Below are 13,278 nucleotides of genomic sequence, written 5' to 3' on the forward strand. Positions count from 1 at the left end.
AGTCCCACATCAAGCAGTCTGCAAGTCAGAGACCCTGGGATGCTGGCAGCATGGCTTAATCCAAGTCCGAAAGCTTGAGAACCCAGGGTGCTGCTGGTGTGAGTCCTGGAGTCCAAAGGTCAGAGAGCCTGATGCCCAAGGCCAGGAGAAGAAGTGTGTTTCTCAGCTTCAGGAGAGAGAGACCAATTCACCTTTTCTCTGTTTTTGTTTTATCTGGGCCCAGCTAACTGGATGGTGCCTGCCCACACTAAGGGCAGATCTTCTTCACTTAGTCCACTCAGACTCACATGCCAATCTCCTCTGGAAACACCTTCACAGACACACACTAATATAATGCTGTAACAGTTAGTTTTCTTGGTATTCCTTAATCCAATCAAGTTGATACCTAAAATTACCATCAGAGGACGTGTGGATATTCAGGTGGTCAGAGGGACATATTGTAGTAGAGACTGCTGATTGTCCCTCTAAATTCATTCTTTCCTATTTCTGGGCACAAGGCTGCCCAACTGGAAATTAAATTTCTAGTCTCATTGGTGGTCATATGATTAAGTTCTTGTCAATGGAACATGATCCGAATTGATGTGGGCAATCTCCTAACTTTCCGATATGGTTTGGCTCCGTACCCCTACTCAAATCTCAGGTTGAATTGTAATCCCCAGTGTTGGGGAAGGGACCTGGTAGGAGGTGGTTGGATCATGGCGGCAGATTTCCCTCTTGTGTTCTGGTGATAGTGAATGAGATCTCATGAGATGTGGTTGTTTGAAAATCTGTAGCACCTCCTGCTTTGTGTTCTCTCTCTCTCCTGCCGTCATGTGATGACATACTTTCTTCCCCTTTGCCCTTCCACCATGATTCTAAGTTTCCTCAGGCTTCCCCAGCCATGCCTCCTGTAAGGCTGTGGAACTATGAGTCATTTAAATCTCTTTTTTTTTTTTTTTTTTGAGACGGAGTCTCGCTCTGTCGCCCAGGCTGGAGTGCAGTGGCACGACGTCGGCTCACTGCAAGCTCCGCCTCCCGGGTTCACGCCATTCTCCTGCCTCAGCCTCCCGAGTAGCTGGGACTACAGGCACCCGCCACCACACCCAGCTAATTTTTTTGTATTTTTAGTAGAGACGGGGTTTCACTGTGTTAGCCAGGACAGTCTCAATCTCCTGACCTCGTGATCCACCCGCCTTGGCCTCCCAGAGTGCTGGGATTACAGGCGTGAGCCACCATGCCTGGCCTAAATCTCTTTTCTTTATAAATTGCCCAGTTTCAGGTAGTTCTTTATAGCAGTGTGAGAACAGACTGATATACATTCTTTTTTTATTTATTTAATTTTTTTTTTTGAGATTTCACTCTGCCACCCAGGCTGGAGTGCAGTGGCATGATCTCGGCTCACTGCAGCCTCCGCCTCCTGTGTTCAAGCGATTCTCCTGCCTCAGCCTCCTAAGTAGCTGGGACTACAGGCACCCGCCACCATGCCTGGTTAATTTTTTGTGTTTTTAATAGAGAAAGAGTTTCACCATGTTGACCAGGCTGGTCTCGAACTCCTGACCTCAGGTGATCCACCTGCCTTGGCCTCCTAAAGTGGTGGGAGTACAGGCATGAGCCACCACACCTGGCTGAGAACAGACTAATACACATTCTTAAAAGGGATTCCTTCTTCAGGTATTCTTCTCTTTCTCTTTCCCAATAGAGGGAATATGCCATTTATCACACATCAAGATGGCAAAAATCCAAAAGTTTGACATCCCTTGTAGGCAAGGCTGTAGGAAGCTGCACCCCTATATATTTCTGGTAGGAAGGCAAAATGATACCATTCCTATAAAGTGCAATTTGGCAATATCTACCAAAATTGTATGTCTATCCTTTGCCTCATTTCTGGTAATGTTTTCTACCTGTACGTATATAATGTATGTAAAGGTTATTCATCGCATTGATTAAAAATAACATGTCCTATAAGGATTAAATAAACTAAGGCATACCCTCACTATGTAATATCCTCTAGCTCCAAAAAGAGTGATTTTGAAAGACTGGACAGCTGGTAAGTTGTCCAGTTGTCTTAGTCTGTTTTCTGTTGCTTATACCAGAATACCTGAAACTGGGTAATTTATAAAGAAAAGGAATTTATATCTTAGAGTTATGAAGGCCAAGAAGTCTAAGGTCAAGGGGCCACATCTAGTGAGACCCTTCTTGCTGGTGGGGACTTGCTAGAGTTCAGAAGCAGCACAGGGTATCACATGGCAAGGGAGTGACCTTCCTAACATGCTAGCTCAGGTCTCTTCCTCTTCTAATAAAGCCACATGTTCTCTCCCATGATAACCCATTAATCCATGAATGGATCAAGGGTTTTGCCCTCATGATCCAATCACCTATTTAAGGCCCACTTCTAAATACTGCCACATTAAAGATTAAGTTTCAACATGAGTTGTTCGTTTGTTTCTCTCTTTTTTTTTTTTTTTTGAGACGGAGTTTCCCTCTTGTTCCCCAGGCTGGAGTGCAGTGGTGCAATCTTGGCTCACCGCAACCTTCGCCTCCCAGCTTCAAGTGATTCTCGTGCCTCAGCCTCCCGAGTAGCTGAGATTACAGGAACGTGCCACTACACCCAGCTAATTTTTGTATTTTTAGTTGAGACGGGGTTTCTCCATGTTGGTCAGGCTGGTCTCGAACTCCCGACCTCAGGTGATCCGTCCACCTTGGCCTCCCAAAGTGCTGGGATTACAGACGTGAGCCACGGCGCCAGCCCTCAACATGAGTTTTGGAGAAGACAATTATTTCAAACCACAGTATCAGGAAAAGTGCAAAAAAAAAAAAAAAAAAAAACAAGGCAGAACAATTATGTGGTGTTACTTGTGAGAGGTAAAATTCTATATTTATTAATATTTGCTTTATTTGCATAAATTCTATAAGAATACATGAGTATTGAATGTTATACAAATGCAGGCGACCATATAATCTTCCACTGAAATGGAACGGTTTCTAGAACGAAAGGGAGGATGTTATTATTATTATTATTATTATTTTTTGAGACCGAGTCTCCCTGTGTCTCCCAGGCTGGAGTGCAGTGGCGGGATCTCGGCTCACTGCAAACTCCGCCTCCAGGGTTCACGCCATTCTCCTGCCTCAGCCTCCCGAGAAGCTGGGACTACAGGCGAGCACCACCTACGCCCGGCTAATTTTTTTGTATTTTTAGTAGAGACAGGGTTTCACCGTGTTAGCCAGGATGGCCTCGATCTCCTGACCTCGTGATCCGCCCGCCTCGGCCGCCCAAAGTGCTGGGATTACAGGCGTGAGTCACCGCGCCCGGCCGAAAGGGGGGATATTAATCATTACTCCAGGACAATAGAGGGAAAATCGCTTTGTACTGGACAAACTGGAATGTCTGATCAACCATTATAAAGTGCACGGAGTGGGAGGAGGAATGGGGACTTTTTAATTATATTTCTAAAAAGTATCGTCTGTGGTGAATCGGAAACAAAACTCATTCTTCACCACAGGCAGTTTAAGCGCTGCCTGAAAGATCGAAGGACGGTAAGGCACAGACGTGAGAAACGGAACTTTGCGAAAACGCAGTCGTTTTATGTACCGGCTACTTATTGGAGTTACAACAGAGACTCACTACTGGAGTTCATCAGCCAATCCAAAGTCCGAGCGTGAGAGCCAGAGCCTGTAGGAGAGACCTGGGCAGGCCTCAGACCTGAGGAGTGGAGCTCCGCATCACTCAACCCTGAGGGCGGAGCTATCCCAGGCTCCCACACCCGACGCTCTGGCCCACACAGACGCTACTCTGTAGCATCTCAGGTTCCCTCTGGCTGCACTCTGGAGGACCACACTCGTTTTCTTTTTGGCTGCCAGAGGCCCCGCATCCACCGCTGAGCTGGGAGAAAGATGGCGGCAGCCGTGCGACAGGATTTGGCCCAGCTCATGAATTCGAGCGGCTCTCATAAAGATCTGGCTGGCAAGTGAGTATTTCCCAGGAACGCGGGAGTACAGAGGTGGGGAAAGAAAGCCGCAGCCTTAATCTCCTTAGGTTGGCCACGGCTCTTGGGCGTGAAGCTAGAAGCCGGCCTGACGTCCAAGGGGGCGGGCCTGAGGTCGGCTGGGGAGGCAAATGTTGGGAGAAGCAGAAAGCTGGAGGGGACCTTGTGCAGGGGCCTTCGAGGCCATAGACTTGAGATGATTGTCAGCTTGTTCAGTTCTTGATAGAATCCTTCTGATCCCTTAGGATTTTGGAAGAGCGGTCTGAGAGACGACTGCTACCCTGGCCTTAGTAGCAGCCTTCCCTGGTACCTCTTCCCATCGCTGGCCGGCCTCACACCGAATCTGGCGTCTCTTTGGACCTTCCTCCTCTTTTTTTTTTGATTCAGAGAAATGTATATTCTGGGGCTTTGATGCTGCGTTTTTTGGGGAGATGGCTTCTTGGGGCTGGCTGAGGTTGAGGAGGTATGGCCGCTGTCATGTCGTCCAGACCACTCAGACTGTCTTCTGTGGGTCCTTGTGTTTCGGGTATTTTCTCCGCCACCAACTCTGAAGGCACATAGGCGGAATGTTCTCATATCGTGGGTCAGGATGTCTAGAGTAGTGATGTTTGCAGGAATCTGAATTTTGTCGAAATTTATATAGAATGCTTAGGTTCACTCCAAGTTAAAATGTGTGACGTGCCTGTTCTGCAAGCAGTTGTTCAACAGTATTAAGCATAGGTAGGTAGACGTATATTGTTCATTTTCTCTTTGTAGATGTCACAGCATTGCTCTTTTGTAATGAACATGCTTTCTGTTTAAAGTATGCCTCTGTAGGCCGGGTGCAGTGGCTCACGCCTGTAATCCCAGCACTTTGAGAGGCTGAGGTGGGAGGATCACTTGAGGGCAGTTCTAGACCAGCCTGGGCAACATAGTGAGACCCCCCCGTCTCCATAAATAAATAAATAAGTAAATAAAGTATGCCTCTCAAGTTGATCTTAATGTTTACATCCTGACAGCTGAAATAACTTTGATGTATATTAATGGGATACACCTGTTCTAACCTGGTCATTGAAATTCTGACTGTTTGAAGTAGGCTAGGCTGCCTTTTCTCTGGTGGCAAATGTAATCTACTTTTATCAGTGGGAAATTCAGCCGTATATTTTGGGCTTAACTACTTTGTGCTGCATTTTCCCACTCAGGAAAATGAAGATAATAATAGGACTTATTCTTGTTTGACATCTGAGGACAAGATGAGTATGTGTGTGCATATATACTTACCACACTTATATCACGTAGAACAGTACCTGACATATAGAAAGTGCCGTAAGATTGTTGTTGTTACTGTTAAGCTGTCAGTAAATATATATTCACTTATTGTATGGGTTGGAAATAAATATGTCCTCATGGCTCAATCCTTTTTGCTTGTAGTTTTTATAGATATGGATGAAAGTAAAACCAGCTTATATTTTTTCCCCATGCTTCCTTTTTATTTTGTAAAAGAAAAATAAGTGCATTAGTTATCAAAAAGAGCTTTTCAAGTATTTGCAAAATTCTGAAACTTAAGTATTTACTTCTTCAGGTCTGAATTGGAGATAAACAATAGTACTTAAAGGGTGCTTCAGTTATCTGTTGCTTTGTAACAAACCAAAAACTTACCAGTGTAAAACAACTACGATTTCTCAGGATTCTATGGGTTGACTGGACTGCTTTGCTGGTCTTGTCTGGGCTCACTCATGCAGATATAGTCAGCTGGCAACACACCTGGGGCTGGACTCACATGCATATCTTGCTCTTGCCTGGATCTCTCTCTCTCTGCGCATAGTCTCTCATTCAGTAGTTTAGCTTGGGCTTTCTTAGGTGCCTATGAGAGGGGAAGTCGCAAGACCTCTTAAGGATAGCCTAGGAAGTCTCATGTCAGTTCTCTAGTACTGGTCAAAGTAAATCAGAAGACCAGCCCAGATTCAAGGGGAGGGGAAATGGAGCTTACTACTACCTCTTTAGTGGCAAAGTTACATTGCAAAGGAGCCTGGACAGAGGGAGATTCATTGGAAGCCATTACTGTAGCAGTCTACCACATGGTGCTATTGTGAAGATTAAATGAAATATGTGCTTGATAACTGATAGCCAGTGCAGTGTTAGCCAGTAACTCCTTCAGAGCTGCTTTCTGAGAAAAGTCTTGGCCTTGCCTGCAGTTCCTATGTCGGCAAGAATGTAGCAGGATATTTATCCTTACAACAACATCAGTTCTACCACCTATATGCTTTAAGAGAAATACCCTTGAAATATATCAGTGTTTTTTTTTTTATGTGTTTTTTCTTGTATGTACTTTTAATGAAGGTTTTTGGGATTTTTTTTTGGAGCTGAGTAACGAAGGATTCCATATTAAAGAATAATGGAATACATTGTTTCTAAAACATCAATACTGTGTGTTCCTAGCAATTGGGATATCTATAACAGTAGTTGTTCAATAAATGTGGTTGAATTAATGAATAGCTAGAAAGGGGCAGCGCTTGTATTTGAATCCAGGTTCATCTACTCTAAAAAGCTCATTTTTAAACCTACCAGACTATGCTCGTTTTCTTGTTAAAAACTCAATTAGAAATGCTTTCCCGTAACTGTGAATTGACACAGCTGTCTAAAGTTTATATAAGAAATTAGCCAGAGGAAAGGCATTTCCTCCATTTTATAGGCTGTTTTTGTGCATATTATGCGTTGTGTTTATTATCTCACATAAAGCTTTAGAATAGGAGAGCCACACGGAGGATAGACTTTAATGAGGATAGACCTCAAAGGCCCCTCTAACTCAGATTCTGATTCTCTCTTTGTTGTCCCAAACACAACAGTTTTAGTGGTTTTCATCTCTAGAGTGAAAGTTGATAACATCTAGAGTTTACTGTGCGAAGCACAACATTACTTACATTTAAAAATCCTTAACAAGTAGGAGTAGGTGATAGTAGGTGATATTATTTACATTATAATAAGAGAAAACCAAAGTACAGAGTTGAAATACCTTGCTCTGAGGTCACACAGCTAGCGGTGAAGCTAGAAGACAGTCCATGTCTGCTTGCCTACGAGCCCTTAACTCTAAACAAACATATCTACCTTTTTGGCCTTATTTTCACAAAAAAAAATGACTACACTTCAGATAGTAATTATTTTTGCCTAGAATCCTGTCTTCCTACTGTTATTAAATTGAAATACTTAGAATGTTTAAAGATCAACCCCATCCAATGATTTCTCTCTCCTAAAAATTATATTAGCACTTACCTGTTTTTTGTTTGTTTGTTTGTTTTGTTTTGTTTTGAGACGGAGTTTCACTCTTGTTGCGTAGGCTGGAGTGCAGTGGCGCGATCTCGGCTCACTGCAACCTCTGCCTCCCGGGTTCAACCAATTCTCCTGCCTCAGCCTCCCAAGTAGCTGGGACTACAGGTGCATGCCACCACACCCGACTACTTTTTTTGTGTGTTTTTAGTAGAGACAGGGTTTCACCATGTTGGCCAGGATGGTCTCGATCTCTTGACTTTGTGATCCAGCTGCCTCGGCCTCCCAAAGTGCTGGGATTACAGGTGTGAGCCACCACACCCAGCCAGCACTTACCTGTTTTTAAGATTTTGTCTTTAATTTTGTGTAGCTTCATTATGATATGTCTGTGGATTTGTTTTTACTTTTCTATGTCAGTTACCCTTTGCTGTGAAATAAACCCCAAAACTTAGGGCTTAAAACAACAGTCACTTATTTAGCTTATAATTCTGTAGGTTGGTAGTTTGGATTGGGCCCAGCTGTATGGTTCTTTTCTGCTCCACATGGTCTTGGTTCCACAGGGGCTCCCATGTGGGTCTGTAGTTAGCTGCCAGCCAAGCCAGGTAGGCAGCTCTGCTTCTGTGGATTGGCTGGCTTGTTGGCTGGGGCAATATAGTTGACTGAGCTACATATCTCATTAGCCAGTAAGTTAGTCTGGGCCTGTTCATGTGACAGCAGCAGGGTTCTGAAAGACAAACACATACAAGGCCTCTCGAGGTCTAGGCTCAGAACTAGCACTTCATTTCTACCACGTTTTATTGGTTAACCCCAGATTCAAGGGGTAGGGAAATAAACTCTACCTTTTGATATGAAGAGCTACAAAGTTATATTGTAAAGGGACGTGGGTACTGGGAGTGAAATTATTGTGGCTGTTTTTTGTAAGCACTCTGTCACATTATCCTGGTTAAGCTTCACTGAGTTTCCTGAATCAATGGATTAAATTGTTTCATCAGTCTTGAGATGTCTTCAGTTATATCTCTTTATTTTATTTTAGAGACAGGGTCTTGCTCTGTTGCCCTGGCTTGAGTGCAGTAGAGATATCATGGCTCACTGCAGCCTTAACATGCTTGGCTCAAGCAATCTTCTCACCTTAGCCTCCTGAGTAGCTGGGACTATAGGCACATGACACCATGCCTGGCTAATTTAAAAACATTTTTTTTTTGGTAGAGATGGGGTCTCCGTATGTTGCTCAGGCAGGTCTTGAACTCCTGGGCTCAAGGGATTCTCCTGCCTCGGTCTACAGAAGTGTTGGGATTACATGTGTGGGCTACTGTGCTTGGCCTGTATCTCTTTAAATGTTGCCTCTGCCGCATTCTGTTTCTCCTCTAGGCTCCAGTGAAATCCCTGTCAGGCCCACTGACTGTAACCTCTAGGCCTCTTACTCTGTCTTTTCCATTTCAATGCTTTATTCTGGATTAGTTCTTCAGGCCTACCTTCTAGTTTATCACTTCTTCAACTGTGTTTAATCTGCTGTTAAGTACTCCATTGAGTTTCTAAGTTGGGTTGTATTTTTTAGCTCTGTAATTTCTGGTGGTTCTTTTTTCCAATGATACTTTTTATGGCTCCTGGTCTGTTGCTGAAACTTTAAAGCTTGTCTTTATCTCCATGAACATTGTAAGCATGATTGTATCATGCTCTTTCTAATAACTCTAGTCAGTATTTGACATCGTTGGTTGTTGCGGTTGTCTGTTGCTTTTGTTGATTCTAGAGAGAAATTTCATTACCTGAGGGTGCTAACAGTATAGAATCAAGGCTTCAGAATTTTTTTGGTTTACCTGGGTGGTCTTGGGATAGAATTTGTAACCTTACTTCCAAAGTGTGTGTCTCCTCCTTTGGCAGAATATGGAACTTCCATTCCCATTTGTGCAGCTCTATTAGTCTGCCAGAAATGGCAGCTTGCTTCTCAGTGCTTCCAGCAGATTTGCAGCGAGCCCACCTTCTCCTCCCTACAAGAAGTGCCACTCTACCTCTCAGCCATCTTTCCACAGTCAGCAAATACCTTTAGACAGAATATATGGTTTATCTTATTTTCCCTTTCTTGTTAGGATTTTATGCAGTTAAATTTTTTTTTCATTTCTTTCAGCTTTTTATGTTGGCTTTTTTTTTTTTTGAGGGAGGGTTGGTCCAGTCATTTAGTTCACCATTACTGTAAGTGGAAGATCTGTTAATACCTACCTTTACCACCCATTGTGATCTTAAATGATGACTGTGGTACATTTTCATGCTTTATTTATCTCCAGATTCCTTTCAAGTGCCAAGAAATTAGGAATCAACATACTGAACTTTGGTTCATATACATAAAAGATGCTCAATTCACTGATGATAAATGGATAGCAGAGATGTACGATGCCTTAGTAATAAAACTTATTTTCCTCCATAAGTTTTTTTTTTTTTTTCGAGATGGAATCTCACTCTGTCTCCCAGGCTGGAGTGCAGTGGCATGATCTCGGCTTACTGCAACCTCCACCTCCCGGGTTCAAGCGATTCTTCTGCCTCAGCCTCCCGAGTAGCTGGGACTACAGGCATACGCTACCACGCCCAGCTAATTTTTGTGTTTTTAGTAGAGACAGGGTTTCACCATGTTGAGCAGGCTGGTCTCGAACTCCTGACCTCAGGTGATCCGCCCACCTCAGCCTCCCAAAGTGCTAAGATTACAGGCGTGAGCCACTGCGCCCGGCCAAATTTTTTTAAGGAAGAAAATATTTGGCACTTGTCACATTCTCCATATCAGTCACATTTCTGTTTGTATACTGAGTACTCATATAAAAAGCTATTATTATCTATGAAGCCTTCTTTGACAAGTCTAGTCCATTTTTGTTTTACTCTCACTCTGTCACAGGCTGGAGTACAGTGGCTCACTGCAGCCTCCACCTCCTGGGTTCAAGTGATTTTCCTGCCTCAGCCTCCCATGTAGCTGGGACTTACAGGGGTGCACCATCACACTCGGCTAATTTTTGTATTTTTAGTAGAGATGGGGTTTCTCCATGTTGGCCAGGCTGGTCTTGAACTCCTGGCCTCAAGCGATCGTCTTCCTTGGCCTCCCAAAGTGCTGGGATTACAGGTGTGAGCCACTTCGCCTGGCCTTACTCTCTTTTGAGTTAATATATTACCTCTTCATTTGTCATATTGCTTATATTGTTCAGTTTTATCGTAACTTTTGTTTTTGTATTATTGTAATTTAGTACTTTTTTTTTTTTTTTGAGATAGAATTTCGCTCTGTCACCCAGGCTGAAGTGCAGCAGCGGGATCTCAGCTCACTGCAACCTCTGCCTCCCAGGTTCAAGTGATTCTCGTGCCACAGCCTCCTGAGTAGCTGAGATTACAGGCACGTGCCACCACACCCAGCTAATTTTTGTATTTTTAGTAGAGATGGGGTTTCACCATGTTGGCCAGGCTGGTCTCGAACTCTTGACCTCTAGTGGTCTGCCCACCTCAGCCTCCCAAAGTGCTGGGATTACAGGCGTAAGCCATCACACCTGGCCATATTGTAATTTAACACTTGACATATTAACTTTTTATTTTTAATCTTCCCCTTTGTCTTCTCAGCCATATGATCTTCAAATACTAAGGTCATTTAAAAACTTTTTGGTATCATACACAGAATCTCATATAGCATCTTAAAATACCTAAGGACTCAGTTAACACTTTGGGATGATTTTATATGGCAGTATTAAATTTCTGTTTAAGTTCCTGGTTTAAAACAGGTTTGTTAGTCATTTTATGTTATTGTGAAAAAGTAATCTCTGTTCTTAGATACTAGAATTTACATATTAGAGAAGCAAGGAAGCATGTAATGTAGCCACAGTGCCGTACCTCCCTTTTTTTTTTTTTTTTTTTTGAGACAGGGTCTTGCTCTATGCAGGCACACGCCACCACACCTGGCTAATTTTTTAATTTTTTTTATTTTTTAAATTTTTATTTTTCAGATGAGATATCACTCTGTTGCCCAGGTTGGAGTTGCAGTGGCAAGATCTCAGCTCACTGCAACCTCCTCCTGGGCTCAGGCAATCCTCCCACCTCAGCCTCCCAGGTAGCTGGCACCACAGGTGTGTGCCACTATGCCTCGCTAATTTTTTATATTTTTGGTAGAGATGAGATTTTACTATGTTGCTCAGACTGGTCTCGAACTCCTGAGCTCAGGCCATCTGCCTGCCTTGGCCTCCCAAAGTGCTGGGATTACAGGCACGAGCCACCACGCCTGACCAATTTTTTTTTTTTTTTTGGTAGAGATGGGGTTTCACCACATTACCCAGGCTGGTCTTGAACTCCTGGACTCACATGATCTACCTGCCTTGGCCTCCCAAAGTGCTAGGATTACAGGCATGAGCCACTGCGACTGGCCCTCAATTTATTCATTTATAAAATTGGGAATTTATGTAGGCAATTTCTAAGGCCTCTATAAGTTATATAATTTGATGAGTGTAAAACTTTGATCACTTTTTAGGTTGGTTTGTTTTCATTTTTTCTTCCTATTCCCAATACAGATGAGTTGATTGATTATGAAACTATGTGTTAAAACTTAGGTTAGGCCAGGCACAGTGGCTCAAGCCTGTAATCCCAGCACTTGGGTAGGCCTGAGTTCGGAGGATTGCTTGAGTCCAGAAGTTGGAGACCAGTTTGGGCAATGTAGTGAGACCCCATCTCTACAAAAAGAAAAGAACAGTTAACCAGGGGTGGTGGCACATGCCTGTAGTCCTAGCTACTCAGGAGGCAGAAGCAGGAGGATTGTTTGAGCCCAGGAATTGGAGGTTACAGTGAGCTATGATCATGTCACTGCACTCTAGCCTGGGCGACAGAGTGAGACTCTGTCTCAAAAAAAAAAAACGAAAACAAAACCATAACAACCACAAAACAACTTAGGTTAATTAGCAAATTTATATAAGTGAGACACTATTACCTTTGAATATAATGTTGTTAGTATAAAATAATCTAAGAGGATATAAATGTAAGAGATCTCAGCCATAACCCTTGATTTAATTAAATATGAAAAAAATAAAGAATAACAAACCATTAAATGTATAACTTATCTGAAAGCATGCCCAGGGCCATAAAGTAATTTATCTTTTAAGGACCCTCAAACTTAGCAATACTGAAAATATAATTTTCTAAAAACTTAATATTTCCTTGCTTTCTTAGACTAATTTATTTCTTCTTTTGGAATTTGCTATCTTTTCTATCAGTATATCTGCTTTCTTAAAGTCACTTTGATTCATTCTGGTTTTGAGAAATCAGATAACCAAGGTTGTGAGAATTTTGTATGAGTTGAGAGTCAGTAATGCTGAGTGGTAGCTTGAGGGTGTGCCCTACGAAATAAAAGTCATAAATCTGAATGAGTTCAGGTTCTATTTTTGTATATTTATTTCGTAGCTCTATTCTGGATGACTTTCTGAATAATTGCAATGCTATGAGGTTTGTAAAATGTATTTAATGCTTTTAAAAAATATTACAATTGGCTGGGTGCGGTGGCTCATGCCTGTAATCCCAGCACTGTGGGAGCCCCAGGTGGGCGGATCACCTGAGGTCAGGAGTTCGAGACCAGCCTGGCCAACATGGGGAAACCCCATCTCTACAAAAAATACAAAAATTGGCCGCACGTGGTGGTGCATGCCTGTAGTCCTGGCTACTCCAGAGGCTGAGGCAGGAGAATTGCTTGAACCTGGGAGGCGGAGGTTGCAGTGAGCCAAGATCGCGCCAGTGCACTCCAGCCTGGGTGACAGGACAAGACTCCATCTCAAAAAAAAAAAAAAAAAGAGATAAAGAATAGTATAGGCCGGGCACGGTGGCTCACGCCTGTAATCCCAGCACTTTGAGAGGCTGAGGTGGGCGGATCATGAGGTCGGGAGTTTGAGACCAGCCTGACCAACATGGTGAAACCCCGTCTTTACTAAAAATACAAAAATTAGCCGGGCATGGTGGCGCATGCCTGTAATCCCAGCTACTCAGGAGGCTGAGGCAGGAGAATCGCTTGAACCTGGGAGGCGGAGGTTGCAGTGAGCCAAGATTGCGCCACTGCACTCCAGCCTGGGTGACAGAG

General features: G+C 43.3%; 1 protein-coding gene across 2 annotated transcripts in view; it reads left to right on the forward strand.

The window, feature by feature from the left end:
• Nucleotides 1-3,064: 3,064 nt before the first annotated feature.
• Nucleotides 3,065-13,278, forward strand: part of COPS4 (COP9 signalosome subunit 4) — a 35,809-nt gene continuing 25,595 nt past the window's right edge. Inside the window, exon 1 of one of the 2 annotated variants that reach the window (XM_054486302.2) lies at nucleotides 3,065-3,944. In XM_054486302.2, the coding sequence (XP_054342277.1) occupies nucleotides 3,871-3,944 (74 nt within the window). In that variant the 5' untranslated portion in view covers nucleotides 3,065-3,870. The remainder of the gene's footprint in view (nucleotides 3,945-13,278) is intronic. The other variant, XM_054486304.2, reaches the window with a different exon arrangement.

Source organism: Pongo pygmaeus, chromosome 3 (assembly GCF_028885625.2).
Source record: "Pongo pygmaeus isolate AG05252 chromosome 3, NHGRI_mPonPyg2-v2.0_pri, whole genome shotgun sequence".
In the NCBI taxonomy this organism is placed as follows: Eukaryota; Metazoa; Chordata; class Mammalia; order Primates; family Hominidae; genus Pongo; species Pongo pygmaeus.